Source organism: Nansenia antarctica, assembly GCF_963989245.1.
Source record: "Nansenia antarctica genome assembly, chromosome: 1".
In the NCBI taxonomy this organism is placed as follows: Eukaryota; Metazoa; Chordata; class Actinopteri; order Argentiniformes; family Microstomatidae; genus Nansenia; species Nansenia antarctica.
In genome coordinates, this window is record NC_137674.1 from 20,365,797 (window position 1) to 20,382,562 (window position 16,766).

The 16,766-nt window shown below is 43.5% G+C and overlaps 1 protein-coding gene across 1 annotated transcript in view; it reads left to right on the plus strand.

Moving 5' to 3' along the window:
* Positions 1–16,766, plus strand: part of adgra1b (adhesion G protein-coupled receptor A1b) — a gene marked incomplete at both ends in the record, with an annotated part of 166,030 nt that overhangs the window by 13,456 nt on the left and 135,808 nt on the right. The window contains one exon of the mRNA XM_080537705.1: positions 5,570–5,641. Within this exon, the coding sequence (XP_080393831.1) occupies positions 5,570–5,641 (72 nt within the window). The remainder of the gene's footprint in view (positions 1–5,569; positions 5,642–16,766) is intronic.

Here is a 16,766-nt window from a genome sequence, read left to right on the forward strand (position 1 = left end):
TTCACAGATTTTCAATAATATTCAAGTCTGGGGACTGTGATTGCCATTCTAAACCCTTCATCCGTCTTTCCTGGAAGTACTTCATGGTTGATTTTGAGGTATGCTTCGGGTCATTGTCTTGCTGGAATACCCAACCTCTCTTCAACTTAAATTTCTGGGCTGACCTTCGAACAATAGCCTCTAGAATGTCTTGATATTTGGTGGAATCCATTCTTCCTTCCACCCACACAATATTGCCTGTGCCCCCAGCTGCTACACAACCCCAAAGCATAATGGATCCACCTCCATGCTTAACAGTTGGCAAGGTGTTCTTCTCTACAAATGCTTCACCCTTTTGTCTCCAAACATACCTTCGTTGGTTGTGGCCAAAAAGTAAACACATTGTTCCAATAGACTTCAGGTTTTTCAAGGTTTTCTTTTGCATACTTCAGACGCTTAATTTTGTGTTGAGGTTGTAGGGCAGGCTTCTTTCTAGAAACTCTGCCATGTAGGTCTTTGTTGTTTAAGGTACGCTGTATTGTTCTTTTGCAGTGATGTGTGGGTTCTTCTGAGCATTTCTCACCAGATCTTGGGCCATTCTATCTAAAATCTTTCTTGGTTTTCCAGATCTTGCCTTGACTTCAATTGTTCCATTTCTTTTCCATTTTCTTTTCCAGTCTGACAGTGGAAATGGGTAGTTTGAAACGTTGCGAGCCTTCTCCTTGATGGTGGAAGTGAACTATCTTGATTCTGACATCCTTGGACAACTGTTTAGAGGAACCCATGGTTTTTAACACCAGACACAACAGCCACCTCAGTCGGATACTTTAGAAGGCATGGAGTTACTTCAGAATATATAATTCAACCCTGGAATTATATTCACCTCACTCATTGAAGCCCTAACGAGTAAATCACCTTGGTCTGGGCCTTAGTAATCATCTTCTCAAAAGGTAACAAAGAATAATCCAAAAGGGTTCCCAAACTTTTGCACAGGGCACTGTTCCTTTTTTTATCATTAAAAAAAAATATGATTGAAAAATGAATGCTTTAAAATTTGCAGAAAGGTGTCATATCAGCGTCTTTGAGCCCCGGAAAAGCGCTCTAGGCCTATGAATATAATGAATTATTTGTATTTAATATTACGTTTAACTTTGTAGCATTTAGTGTTGGGCCCAGTAGTTCAAAACTTTTAATCTCAATCAGATCCGATCAGATTTTGAAATCCCTTTTTTGTGATCCAGGATCAGACAACTCGGACAGATTTTGTCCCAGTATTTCAAAGCAATTCAAGATAGCATCACACTGATCCAGATTCAGACTTTTCAAGATTACTAGATCCTGAATATCAGTGCTTTAATCCTACCAATCTCCATCTAGTGGATATGAAAAAAAAATAATACAAGGAAAACAAGACCACATTGCAGAGACATCTATAATGTCTAATTATATTTTTAAATACATAAAGGACATAAAATCATAATGGAGTACTGAAGAGCCGTTTTTGCATGCCTCAACTATCTGAGAGTGGAACCCCAACGAGCATGCTGCATTACACTGGATTGTATTGTACTACACAATATAATTGTCAATCGCAGAGTCCCCATCTCTGACTCCATGATCCCCCAGAGCCCCTTGCACCTGCTGATGATCTAGGCACACCTATGGATTTCCCTCTAAATGAGAGACTGAGTGGTGGTGCAATGCGAGATGCTATTGTCCGCAATTACTTTTGAAAGGTGATGACAGATGATGGAGATATTTGAAGATATTCTTTCTTTAATCTAAATTACATTTGTGATTGACAATCTTTGTTGTGATACTTTTATGAGCATAAACATTTATGTCATCAACATTTGGTTGAAAACTAAATAGGCCACCACAAACGTGACCAAGACATTTAAAAATAATAAAATGAAAATGATTTGCCATGAAGGCTAAACATTTGGTATTATTCCAGTTAACAAACTTTGCCATCTTATTTATATTGAAACATATTTTTAAATAAATTGTATAGTACATTTTGCTCTGGTAATCCACTGGAAATCCACCCCTCTGGTGGGATTAAGATAATCAATTTTTTTGGGATCAAACTGATCCCAATCCTGTGTTGTCGGTTTGAACTACCCGTTTTGAAGATTTGATCCAGATTAAAGCCTGGATTTGATTTCCTGATCTGATCGGATATCAAAGTTTTCCTAATCCTGTTTTTTGTTTTTGAACTACCCAAAATCCAAATCTGATCCGATCAGATACGTTTTGAATAGAGATGCTCCGATCTGATCGGTGCCGATCGATATCGGCCGATATGCCCTTGATCGGTTTTGATCGGAGTTCTCAAAACGGCCGATCAAACACGGCCGATCAGTTTACATAGAGAAATGGCGTCGCCAGTCTGGCAATATGCTTTGCTAGTGAGTTCTACCGTTAGGGCTGTGTTATGCTGTTGCATGTTACGGTGAGGCCAACGCAGTGGTATGGGGGAACTTGGCTGAGAGCTTTTAGCTAGCAGGCTAATTTGCATTCCGAAGCAGCTCAGGCGGTGCGTTCGTACATTCGCTCTGAGGGGCGCCGAAGCGCACGCTGGGTTCAGCGTCATAAAGGGACCGAGTCACTTGATTGGACGAGAGGCGTTCCATGAGTGCTGATCAAATTTCCAGAGTGAATGTTACGAGCGCAGCCTCACAAGCAGCACAAGTCTTCCTCTGTGCACCTTGCACAAGTTTAGATAGCGAGCGACTTTTCAGCATAGCAGGACATATTTTAGATGATAAGAGGAACAGGCTGAGTGCCAAAAACGCTGAGATGCTTGTATTTCTCAAGGCTAATCTGCCAGTGATGCTGCTTAATCAGAAGTAAGGTTTGAGTCTGAAATCTCCTTAGGTGCAATGTTTTGTTTTTTTGTTTTATTGATTATTGCTGTCTTATCTCCTCCTAAATATGACTTGAAACTGACTGACTTGAAACAGTATTTTATATTTGGCTATAGCCTGTTTATGTTGCAGTTTAGTTTGGGTATGTTTATTGTTCCTCAGGAAAGCTACAGTATAAGCTCCAAGTTCTCTAAGAGCCCCTAGTTCCTCTCATTCGAGTGGAATGTTGCACATTTGATGTGACAGTGTACATTTTATTTATTATGATTTTTATTTTCACATTTTATTTGTTTTTCCTGAAGTAAGCTACAGGTGGTTGTGAATTCAATAACACAGATGGTTGTCAATTCATGATACTTTCTCATCTCCTAATTTCATTTGAATACTTAATATACAATGTCAATGGTGTTAAGAATAATTAAAAACATAAATAATGCTACACAATAAATAGAATGCTTCAATTGCCATTTTCGACGCTGTGATCGGTGATCGGTGATATCGGATCGGCAGATCACTGATTCCAGTGATCGGCACCAAAAACCCTGATCGGAGCATCTCTAGTTTTGAACTACTGGGCCTTGGAGATCAATTGTAACAGAGACACACATTTAAACCAGGGGTGCCCATTTTGCACCCCACTGTATCTTCTCAGCACTTTGTAGTCTGTATGCTAGTCTGTAACTGCTGCATAGCTCCCCCTGGCAGCCCCCCCTGGCAGTGGCAGTGCAGGCCAGTTAGCAATTTGCCTCTTCAGCACAATGCATTGTGGGATCACACTACTTAATCCTATGGTATTAAAATGGAGGATGCAGTCCTGCTGGCAAAACGAGTGCCCTCTCTGCACGGAGGTGACTTATGACATCCCAAATCACCACTCTTTTCAACGCTCGCCCCTCACTACTCCTGAGAGTGGACGACGACCTTAAATTACAACGTTAAAGAAGCCCAGGAAGAAGAAGAAGAATGAATGAATGAATGAATGAATGGTCTTTATTGTCATTGATATAGTACAGGTACCAAACAACGAAATTTGGGAGGGGGGGCTCCCCTGGTGCTAGGGGGGAAAAAAAACTAAAAACAAGAAGGGAAAATAGCTGGTTTACATAAATAAAGGCTATGTACACGATCCACTATACTATACTATACAAATAAAACACTGTGCTGTACTCTGTGCTGTACACTGTGCTATGCTATACCTATTCTAACATTTCCTATTCTCTGAACCTTATGTACCCTAGGGTTGTCATATTGCACATAGTGTTATTGCACATACATTTAAAATGTCGCAGTTTGCAGGTTTGAAATGTACACAGTTGTGTTTCAGTATTACACTTGATTTCAGTCTGTCAATTTGTCTAGATTGTCCAGGGCCTAGAACCTAGGTCTTTGCTGTGTTCCGGGGGGGGGGGGGGGGGTGTCTGACCTTGGGTGTCTCCAGTAGCCTATAGGAGCAATGTTGTGCATTCAAAGCAGGGTCTCTCTGCATGCAGGCGGCCACTGTCTGACATGCACCACAATGCACCCTGCCCCTGGCCCGGGCTGCCCCGCAGCAGACAAGATGATGTAAGATCTGGCCAGAGTGATCAATATCTGAGCAGATATGAAATACTAAAATGCCATCCGAGGTGTATTTGAAATGATGTGGTTCTGGGCTGAGGTATAAGCCTGACATAAATCATTAGGCGCTGGCCCTCTTAGCCTACAGCTCTGCAGGAGGGGTTGTTGACTATCTGAGCCTTCAAAGTCAAAATAATTTGCTGTTGTGTTTCTTCCCCAAGAGTGGAAATCAATGGTCCCCAGGCTACTTCCCTGTTCTCTGTGTGTCTGGATAGGAGGGATGTTATTAGAGTGTGTGTGTGTTGTGTGTGTGTGTGTGTGTGTGTGTGTGTGTGTTGTGTGTGTGTGTGTGTGTGTGTGAGCGTGCATGCGTGCGAGGAGGGTGTCATTGGGTGGGTAGAGTTTATCTCATGTCTATGTTTGTTTCAATGGGGCAGCAGGTAGCACAGACCCCCATCTGTGTTCTAACAAGTCCCACGGGACTCTCCCAACATAACACAAGGTGTGTGTGTGTGTATCCTGTATGTCCTTTTCTGTGAATTCTGGGTGCATTCAGGGGAAAGCTGAAGCCTTCCCAGGACTAGTATGTGATGACTGTTGTTTACGACAGAGTAATGTGTGTGAGCTTGTAAGAGACTGCAGGGAGTCTTCTTGAGTGAATATTATTATAACTGTCCTTGATGCTTTAACAAATTCCCTGGGTGTTGCAGGAGAAGGGTATTTGAAGAGAAAAATAATCCATTGTACTGCACATTGGACAAAAATGACATCAATACAGGGTCACTTGCAAATATTTATCATCTCAAGATCCCTGTGGAATATATTGTGGAATATATAATTGGTTTGTGGACAGTTATGGAGCTACAGTAGTTGCAGATGATTGAATTATGCTGAATTGGCGATGTGTTCTAGGAGGATAGTGTTCTGACACAGGGAGTTCATTACCCATTTTAACCACAAACGGGTCATAAATAAGACAGAATTGCATCCGAGATGGGAAATTTACAGCCAGATCTAATCAGAGATGCATCTCTGTCTCTCCCAAAGTTATTGACAAGATGAACAATTTATTGGACTTGTGTAAATCATTCCTGCGGCTCTATTTGTTTTGGTTTGACTCTCCCACTGCTCACCGTCTCCTCCTCTCCCTCCCCTGTCTACAGGATCCTCAGTAACAACAAGATCTCCCTCCTCAGGAACTCCTCCTTCTACGGCCTGCTCGCACTGGAGAAACTGTAAGTAGTGTCGGCCGTAAGCGTGAACCGTGCTCTTCAGTGGAAGGGCTATTGCTTATGGTGCGGTCCGCACCAGTCCAAATTGTTTGGACTATTTTGACAGTCGGTCCAAATTGAATTGACGGTTCCCACCTTCATATCACTTAACCTCGATGGCTGAGTCCTGTAAATGTCCTTTAAAAAGTTCCTATTTAGCATCATATTTAGTGTGATGCAGTGCAAGTCAGAGGTTTGTGGCTCTGCGACAGGCTCCTGATGATGCTGGTGGAGATAGCGTTCCTGTCAGTGTAGATGTTCCAGCGGGGTGCGTGCGTAGTGACAGTAGTGGTCAGCTCCTCTGGTCACTCCGCCCTGCCCTGAGTCACTCCGCCCTGCCCTGGGTCACTCCGCCCTGCCCTGGGTCAAGCGTTGATTGCTGTGCTCTCCATCTGGCTCCATCACTGATCCTCTCGTCCTCGTCTCGTGGTGACAACAACATTTGGCAGCAGGTTGAGAAAAAACAGACCGTTTTTGACACACAGTAGAGGTTGACATACTGCCAGACTGACACTAGAAATCATCTGGCGATCCCAGGCTCTGGTTAGGCAGTGTTGCAGGGTTTACACCCCCTCCGTTCAGCGCTGAACTCTGTAAACATCCGTTCAGTTGGCAGTGGAACACCATTTTCTTCTCCCTCGTTGACTTAAAGTGTGATGTCACCAGACTCAGTATGGATAAGTGGGCTATTGTTTCTATTGTTGATGTTGTTAAGCACTTTGTGACAAAACAGTTTTTCCTACTGCTAGGCAATTTAATCTTTGATTGATGCCGTCAACGACTGGCCTTCCAGGATCCAGCCCACTGTTGTGGTCAATTAGATCACCGCTCCAAGAGATCAAGGTGAAGAGACCCCAGATCTCCTGTAGCCTTTGACCTCAATACACATACCCTATGTGAACTGCCAGCCAGATTCCCTCCTTCCCTCCCTCCCTCCCTCCCTCCCTCCCTCCCCCTGCCTGCCTGCCTGTGCCAGCTGTAGTTCTTGGCAGAGGCTGTATCCTGGCTGGTGGGGGTGCCAGTGCGGTGTATGCAGGTGTCCTCAGTGAGTGGGCTGTGGCGGCCAGCTGTTCCAGAGTCTGGCCCTTTGGCGGTCAGGGGTGGCGGGCTCCACGTCTGAGAGACAGGTTTACCAAGAGACCCATCTGGGCTGGTGTAGAATCTCTGCTCTGTGAGGGAGGAGGAGGAGGAGGGAAGAGGAGGTGGAGGAGGAGGAGGTGCAGGAGGAGGAGGAGGCAGGTGGAGGAGGGAGGAGGAGGAGGAGGTGGAGGAGGAGGAGGAGGAGGAGGAAGGGCAGGGAGGAGGAAGAGGAGGAGGAGGGAGGACGGAGGAAGAGGAGGAGGAGGAGGAGGAGGAGGAGGTGGAGGAGGTGGAGGAGGAGGAGGAGGAGGAGGTGGAGGTGGAGGAGGTAGAGGTGATATGACACTGAGCTGAACTGAGCTGGTGGCTGCAGATGGTGTATGGCAGTTTTAAAGTAGAAGGTAAGCCATTCACTGCAAATATGTGCATTCACACACAATTGCTTTAGCTTTAAACCTTCAGAGTTGCAACATTTGAATAATGGTGCAGATATGTTATGTGGTCTATCCTTTGGGAAGCTGGTGCTGTTTTGAGATGTGCAACTCTCAAAGGGATTTAATGGGAGCCTGTCACCGTGCCACAGTAGCTGACATACAAGAATTATTATCACTTTCCCAAGTGGAAACAAATTCCTGAATTCCTGACAAACCGAAGCCAATTCCTCTCTCCATTTTCTCTTCTGTTTACTTCCACAATACTTCCGCAAAACTTTCACAACATTTTCTAAATCATAACAGATTTTTTATCTGAGAGAGATGATAAGAAATAATGAAGATACAAAATAATGAATTGAAAATGTTTGATCGTATTGTGTGTGGTGTGCTCCGATATACGACCACATGCTAAAGATCTGTCCTCCGACAGTCTGGAGTCTCGTCCCCCAAGCCAGAAATCTTGCGTGATCAGGGTAGTAGTACCCTGACTGACCTGTAGAGGCAGCCATGTGCTACAGGGGAAATAAAGTGCCAAAGAACGAAAAGAAGAAGACGCGTCAGTCAGCTCGCTTCTTGCTACATTCCATTCCACGTCACAATCAGACTCGGGAGTGTCAATCGTAAATATTGAACACGTTTAGGCCTAATATTTACGATCGTCGGCCCCGACCATTTTCCAAGCAGATTGTCGGGAGAAATGGACTCTTAACACACCTCACACCACAGGATAATCTTGTAGGATAATCTTTAGAGCCATCCAATAATCGGGCGTTTGCTGTCCTTGGTCGGAAGGGGGGAAATCGGGCCAACATCGGCCAGATTATCTTTATGTGTGTACCAGGCTTAACACTGACAGATATGACAGCTGACTATCAATCTAGAGGGGGAGTGGTTGGGGGTGGGGTTAACCAGCTATTGTTACCGCCCATTACCTTTATGTGTGAAGGTGTGAAAAAGAACCACATCTTTAAACAGCCATTCTCTGGATTGTGATTTCAGGGTTAGCAACTTTCAAATACTCATGTGGTCTTCAATTTCTTTCCGATTTCAATGTATGACGCGTCATTTGAAAGCTTACAATCTGTAGTTTAAGCACATGTAAAAAACTGAAAAATGACTTTGCCTTCTGGTTGCACATTTCACCAGACTGTGTCACATATGTGACTAAAGTGACTAAAGTGTTAGGTGTTTTCAGCCCTGAACGTCGAGGCCCTAAAAACCTAGGGGAACACACAAATCCCCCCCGAAGAGTTCCTAGCACTATTAGTCAAGCCTGCCAAGACGGTCTTTGGTTGCGTCTTAGAAATGTTTAATCATCAGTTGGACGGGAAAACAGTGGAAAATCATTGGAGGAGCTGCAGTACATCTCATACATTTAGAGAAAGCAGATTTATTTATTTAACGTTGTTATGGAAATAGGAACTTCTCTGCCTACATTAATTTAGTGTCAAACATCTAAAAAGTTTCTGTCAACTAGAGGTATTTCTTATCAGGGAGGAATTATTCATTCATGTTATTTGGTCTGGTCCCAGAGTGCTCATGGTATGTTATGTGCTGGTACAGTACACAGCCTGATAATGTGGCAGTGGCTTCTACAGTGTAGTCTGTCACATGGCATAGCCCCAGCCTCTTTAATTGGACTGAACTGTCTAGCTATCTGTTTTTCCTCCCCAGTGAGGTTTTCAAATAATATTTGTTTACAATTCAGTAGGTAGGCCAGTTATCCATCCTAATGAGATGGCTTTCTCTTCATTTCTTTAATGAAGAGGTTTCCTCTCATTTGGAGCGTCTCACGAGACATTTCTCTCTGCCTCGTTCCCTCAGAGGAAGCACAAATTGACCCAGGAATTTGGAATATTAACAAACAAGTTTACTTACGCCCCGATTAACACTCAGTCATATCCTCGGTAAATATGTTTTTGATGTGATTATGGTGTTGAAAATAGGAGATGTGTAAAGAGGGAAGGGGCTGCTGTGATGTCCAGTCCTATGACAGAGAGAGCTTTCTAACGTCACTACGGTTACAAGAATGCCCTTTTCTAACTGTCAAAGGCTGGCCTTTCTTCTCATTAGCCCCTTTTTACCCCCTTCCTCCACCCGCGCCTCTCTTTCTCTTTCTCTCTCTATCTCTCTCTCTCTCCCTTCTCCCCCTTCCCCCTCCTCGGTCTTCCACTTTTCTACACCTCCCCTTCTTTCCCTCTTCTCTCTATCTCTCTCGTCCTCCCTCTCCCCCTCCTCTATCCCTCTATCTGTTCTGTCTTGTCCTCTTGTGCGTGTGAGAGTCTGAACTTCCCTGACCTTAATATTTCTTCTTTATCAGACACAGTGGGCTTTGGCTCCGGTCCCTGCGACTACAGGATTACCACTGTTTACTGTGCTGGACGCACAAAACATCACCACGCATAAAACAAATCAGATATGACACATCACACCAAATATAGAGGACTTACACGATGATTTGTCATTGCTTGATTTGATTAGATTCTACGGATGTCTACAGGAAGCTAATGAACTGAAAAAAGACAGTTGTTTTCAAATGAACACTGTACTGTAGATGAAATGGAGAGATGTGTTTATTAAGAAGACATTTATTTTTTGGAACGGCATGACATGTAGCCCTTAGATGCCTTAGATGTAGCCCTTAGATGCCTCAACGCACCGCATGTTGCTGTTTATTCTGTTTATGTAAAAAAAAAAAGTTAAAATAATCATCTCAGAGGCATGGGGTTAGAGATTCATCTCCCCATTAGTGTCACATGTTGACGGCCCAGTGTCCTCCGGGTCAGACAGACAGGAGTAAACGTCTGCAGTCTAAGATATACAGCACCGCCGAAATTAATTGGGAACCACTTCAGTAGCTCCTTCAAACATTAGCCCCAAACGGTGGGTTTACGTCAGGCTCTGCAAGGGTCAGTGCCGTGTGCGCTGTATCCTGCTGCCTGCATTCTGGAGGGAAACGCTTATTGTTTAAACATCCATCTCTTTTGAGTTTATCCAGCTGCACCTATTTCAGACTTAATTCCTGTGCGTGTGTGTGTGTGTGTGTGTGTGTGTGTGTGTGTGTGTGTGTGTGTGTGTGAGAGTGAATGAGAGAGAGAAAGAGAGAGAGAGTGTGTGTGCGTGTGTGTGTGTGTGTGTGTGTGAGAGAGAGAGAGAGAGAGTGTGTGTGTGTGTGTGTGTGTGTGTGTGTGTGAGGTGTGTGTTGTCCACCGACCTCTTGACCAGAGCTCCAAACAGCCTGCTCTCAGGAAACAGGACGACTTATTTATTCTAATGAACTTCCATCCTGCCTTTCTCTCTCCCTGCCAATCACCTCCTGGAGTACCGATGTTTCAACACAAACCTTCACATAACAATCAGCTGTGTTGAACTAGGATAAAGCTGCCTGACAGAACATGGTCACTGTAATATAGCTGTCATTCTTGTCAGCTCAGAGTACTTTAAGTACATTGCATGGCAGTGTTCACAGCCGTTTATAAATTATTTCCATACACCATGGAGCAGTGGTACTGTAAAACTATAGTGTCAATCTAAAGAGTTAGCAAAGGGAGACAGAGAAACATGTTAACAGCGTTAGCTGCGTTGTGTTTTTATCTTGACAAAGGTTTCATTAGCGATTTCTGCCCACACAGTAGAGTGCCCTGGGTAGTTACCTCTTTGAAATCTCTCAACCACTGACCCATGACCTGGGGCCGTGCTAGAAAGTGCTGTGTTGTGTGAGACCGTTGAGATGGAGGTGCTTGAAGCAGTGACCGACCTCTCACCGAACCCTCCAGCAACTTTTACATATACTGTAATGCAAACATGAGGATCAAAGACTGAGTTCTCTCCTGTCATAGAGCTAGTATCTAGTATCTAGTATCTAGTATCTAGTGTCTAGCACCTGTCTATAGGGCTGTCCCTAACGACTATTTTTCTAACGATTAATCTGGACAGACTTCTGGACAGACTTCTAAATGGCCAGGGTTTTTCCTGCATAGAGAATTATGAGGCGGCCGCCTCCGTCATATTTCTAGCCGCCTCCAGCTCTCGACAAACTGACGGTCGTATTTTCTACAGGCGTTGCACTCGGTGGATTTCTGTCATTTCTAACTGCAATTGCGGCACTGAGCCGACGTGGTGGCGGGGGCGCTGTTTCGCAAATAAGTTAGCTTTCGTTTTTGCTAGCGAAATAGCTGATAGTATGTTGACTGCTCAAGGAGAACACATATTTGAAAGTACAGAATGCCTGAGAGCCTTATATTGCATTATATTACATTATATTTTGAATGGTCATCTGGTGCCTGAATATTGTGTTTTCCTTTACATAAATAATGACATTTCCACCATAAATTGATGCAGAAAGGGCACAAATTGGTGCATATCAATTCACCAGAATGCAAGAAATTAAGTGTTTGATGTTTAAGGACCCCCAGACAGCCCTGCTTCATGGGTCCCCCCGATGTCAAACACCACTGGTGCCACCTCCGCCTCATTTTGAGCCAGGAAAAACCCTGATGGCCATGTTGGCATTCAAGTTGGCTAAACATAGCAGTGAGTCTGCCCTGTGTCTGGGGCTGTTTGACAGAGGCAGTTACAGTAGTAGTAGTAGTAGTAGTAGTAGTAGTAGTAGTAGTAGTAGTAGTAGTAGTAGTAGTAGTAGTAGTAGTAGTAGTAGTAGTAGTAGTAGTAGTAGTAGTAGTAGTAGTAGTAGTAGTAGTAGTAGTAGTAGTAGTAGTAGTAGTAGTAGTAGTAGTAGTAGTAGTAGTAGTAGTAGTAGTAGTAGTAGTAGTAGTAGTAGTAGTAGTAGTAGTAGTAGTAGTAGTAGTAGTAGTAGTAGTAGTAGTAGTAGTAGTAGTAGTAGTAGTAGTAGTAGTAGTAGTAGTAGTAGTAGTAGTAGTAGTAGTAGTAGTAGTAGTAGTAGTAGTAGTAGTAGTAGTAGTAGTAGTAGTAGTAGTAGTAGTAGTAGTAGTAGTAGTAGTAGTAGTAGTAGTAGTAGTAGTAGTAGTAGTAGTAGTAGTAGTAGTAGTAGTAGTAGTAGTAGTAGTAGTAGTAGTAGTAGTAGTAGTAGTAGTAGTAGTAGTAGTAGTAGTAGTAGTAGTAGTAGTAGTAGTAGTAGTAGTAGTAGTAGTAGTAGTAGTAGTAGTAGTAGTAGTAGTAGTAGTAGTAGTAGTAGTAGTAGTAGTAGTAGTAGTAGTAGTAGTAGTAGTAGTAGTAGTAGTAGTAGTAGTAGTAGTAGTAGTAGTAGTAGTAGTAGTAGTAGTAGTAGTAGTAGTAGTAGTAGTAGTAGTAGTAGTAGTAGTAGTAGTAGTAGTAGTAGTAGTAGTAGTAGTAGTAGTAGTAGTAGTAGTAGTAGTAGTAGTAGTAGTAGTAGTAGTAGTAGTAGTAGTAGTAGTAGTAGTAGTAGTAGTAGTAGTAGTAGTAGTAGTAGTAGTAGTAGTAGTAGTAGTAGTAGTAGTAGTAGTAGTAGTAGTAGTAGTAGTAGTAGTAGTAGTAGTAGTAGTAGTAGTAGTAGTAGTAGTAGTAGTAGTAGTAGTAGTAGTAGTAGTAGTAGTAGTAGTAGGTCGCTGAATTAAAGGTGTCTGTGTTTAATTGCGGGCCCACAGACAGCCCCCATACATCAGCTGATCATTTAAAGGGGCGGCCGTCTGAGTAATGCGCATGTCACACGCTGCTTTGTTTTATAAGAGCAGCAGCTATTACCCAGAGTGCTTTATAAAGACACTGTTAAACAGAGAGAGACAATACAGCCATTATTTTTGGGGAAATTAAGTGATACATTAATCGAACAGTAAAAAAATATATCGTTACACCAATCGTTAAATTAGTCGTTCGAATAATCGACTAACCGAAAAATAATCGCTAGATTAATCGTTAGAAAAATAGTCGTTAGGGACAGCCCTATAGGCTACCGTAGCTAGCCAGCTACATAGCTAACGTTACTAACACCAGAAGACAAGACATACAAACTGTGGTGAGCTACATTGCTTGTGTAACATTAGCTAGTAGCCTCCTCCATGTTTCCACTGGTCGCAGCCATGTTGTTTATTTGCGACGCACATTACGCAAGTCGACGTATTGACGTAGTCGATTACGTCGACTATGTTGACGCGTCGTCCCAGCCCTACCTGTCTATAGTAAGTAAGTAAGTGAAGCTTTATTTATATAGCACCTTTCATACAAGGAATGCAGCTCAAAGTGCTTTACAACATAAAGAACATAAAGTATATATAAAGTGAATATAATGAAAACATATACAAGCATAGAATATAAAAGCTGGGGAAAACAGTAAAAATAAAAGGTCAAGGTCAAGGTAAGTTTCTCAACCACCAAATATCCATGTATAGCTATTTGGCAAATTGAATTCACAGCTCAGTGGAGGGTAGATGAAGGTCTTTCTGCCTATGGACTGGTTCCGGAGGTGGGTATGGAGGTGGGGGGGGGGGTGTGTGTGTGTGTGTGTGTAATGGTGCAGGCAAAGTGTATTTTAACACGATACCATTAAATACAGACAGGAGTCATTTATCTAGCAATAATGATGATTTCCCTTGTGTATGTGTAACACAGAGTTCTCTCAACTCCTAGATTAATTGAGAATATTGAATTGCTCTGTGCTGACTTATAACAGCTGAGAAGGATCTTTACGTTCTAAACTATTTACTTGTCAAGAATGAGAGGCGTTCTATTCAGTGTTTGTTATGTTCCATGCCCACTGTGTTGTCTGGTTCCAAACCTCTGGACAGAGAGAGGCGAGCCTACTTCTGATTCCCGACACCCTCGACAGACGCAGTCAAAGGAAACCAGCGACACAATTTCAGGAAGTTTTCTTTGGCCCGAGAGAAAACCAAATAGCACTTCTGAGACGATGCAGTCCATTTTTAGCCACGCCAGGTCGGGGGAATTCAGGGAACGGGGGAAAGAGAGAGTCTGTCTGAAACCTCTGCATATGCTATACTAGGACCTACCTTCTAGTGTGTTTGGACCAGCCTGCTGTGACATGAGCATTATTTGGACATTTATCTTTTTTACATCTCCATGTATCTTCCATGTTGAGGATTGACGCAGAAAAAATAACAAAATTGCCTACCACAACTATGCGGATGACACTCAAATCTACATAGCCCTCTCACCGAACGACTATAGTCCCATTGACAATCTCTGTAATTCCATTGAGCAAATTAACGCCTGGATGACACAAAACGTCCTCCAACTAAACAAGGACAAAACAGAGATAATTGTATTCGGTGCACCTGACAAAAGATCAAAAGTCAGTGCAAAACTTGATTCTCTCTAAACTAAAAAACAGGTCAGAAATTTTGGTGTAAAGGCCAATGCACACAGCGTGCGATTTCTGTTGCGCGTCAACATTCCATTTTGAAGTTTGAATGGAAGTCTATGAGAACATCGCATCTCAACACACACGGCCCCGATTTTAATCGCACGGCGAAAATTCGATTCCATTCATTTTGAAGCTAACATTTGCAAAATTTGACAGTGCGACAAAACTCGCACGCCGTGTGCTTTGTCCCATTCAAAATGAATGGAATCGAATTTTCGCCGTGCGATTAAAATCGGGGCCGTGTGTGTTGAGATGCGATGTTCTCATAGACTTCCATTCAAACTTCAAAATGGAATGTTGACGCGCAACAGAAATCGCACGCTGTGTGCATTGGCCTTAATTCTAGACTCCGATCTAAACTTCAACAGCCACATAAACTCGATAACTAAATCAGCCTACTATGACCTGAAAAACATAACAAGAATGAGAGGTTTCATGTCCAAGCAAGACCTTGAAAAACTCATCCATGCATTTGTTTCAAGTAGACTTAATTATTGTAATGGTCTACTAACAGGCCTATCTAAAGGAGCTGTTCGTAAATTGCAGCTCATCCAAAACGCCACTGCTAGTGTCCTAACAAAAACAAAGACATTTGAACACATTACACCAATCCTGAGATCCCTGCACTGGCTACCAGTCTCTCAGAGAATTGAATTCAAAATCCTCCTAATTACACACAAAATGGACTTGGACCAAAATACATATCAGATCTCCTCCCACCCTATATTCCCGCAAGGTCCCTAAGGTCAGCTGAGACTAATCAGCTAATAATTCCAAGAGTAAAAACAAAACACGGTGCAGCAGCTTTCAGTCACGCTGCTGCATGCTCCTGGAACAAACTCCCTGAAGAAATAGGCCCAAACCCTTAACATATTTAAATCTAAGCTAAACACCTTCATGTTTTGCACCAGTTATGATTAAACACAAACACTTCTATCAATGTCTTTTTTCCATCAACTATTGTCTTTTTAAATGTTTTATCTATTTACTTCTTATATTTGCTTTTATTCATTGTAATTTTCATTTTCTTATGCTCCTCTTGCTGTATTTTTAAATAATGTATGTAAAGCATTTTGAATTGCCCCTGTTGTATGAAATGTGCTATACAAATAAACTTGCCGTGCCTTGCCTTGCCAGATGTTTTTTACAAGCTCGCCTTTATTTATTTGTCTGTTATTGACTTATGTCCTGCCATGGTATCTCAACTTGGAGGAAGAATGGGAGTACATGGGGGAAGTAGATTATTTTCTCCATTATAAATCACCCAAAATACCTTTTAGATATTCCAAAGCTACTGACCATTGAGTCCACTAAGGGCTGTGAGTGGGTGTATCTGGGTCAGTCGTCAACATGGGAGACAGTTGCCTTTTCTCAACAACAACAAAAAGTTACTAATACAATTCCCCACACCCTCTCCTCACCTCCTCTCCTCCTTTCCTCCTCTCCTCACCTCCTCTCCTCTCCTCCTCTCCTCTCCTCCTCTCCTCCTCTCCTCTCCTCACCTCCTCTCCTCCTCTCCTCACCTCCTCTCCTCTCCTCACCTTCTCCCCTCCTCTCCTCTCCTCACCTCCTCTCCTTACCTCCTCTACTTGCCTCCTCCCCTCCCCTCCTCTCCTCACCTCCTCTCCTCACATCCTCTCCTCTCCTTACCTCCTCTCCTCACCTCGTCTACTTGCCTCCTCTCCTCACCTCCTCCCCTCCCCTCCTCTCCTCACCTCCTCTCCTCACATCCTCTCCTCTCCTTACCTCCTCTCCTTACCTCCTCTACTTGCCTCCTCTCCTCACCTCCTCCCCTCCCCTCCTCTCCTCACCTCCTCTCCTCACATCCTCTCCTCTCCTTACCTCCTCTCCTCACCTCCTCTCCTCATCTCCTCACCTCCTCATCTCCTCTCCTCCTCTCCTCCTCATCTCCTCATCTCCTCATCTCCTCATCTCCTCATCTCCTCATCGCCTCTCCTCCTCTCCTCCTCTCCTCCTCATCTCCCCTCTCCTCCTCATCTCCTCATCTCCTCATCTCCTCCTCTCCTCCCCTCTCCTCCTCATCTCCTCATCTCCCCTCTCCTCCTCTCCTCCTCTCCTCCTCATCTCCTCCTCTCCTCCTCTCCTCCTCATCTCCTCATCTCCTCATCACCTCCTCTCCTCTCCTCCTCTAATTGCGTCCTAGTGAAAACGTCACAGGGAAATGAAGAGACGAGTGGAGGGGATGGGGGGAGAGGGGGAGAGGAAACAAGTTGATAAGAAATTAGATGTTCCTCAT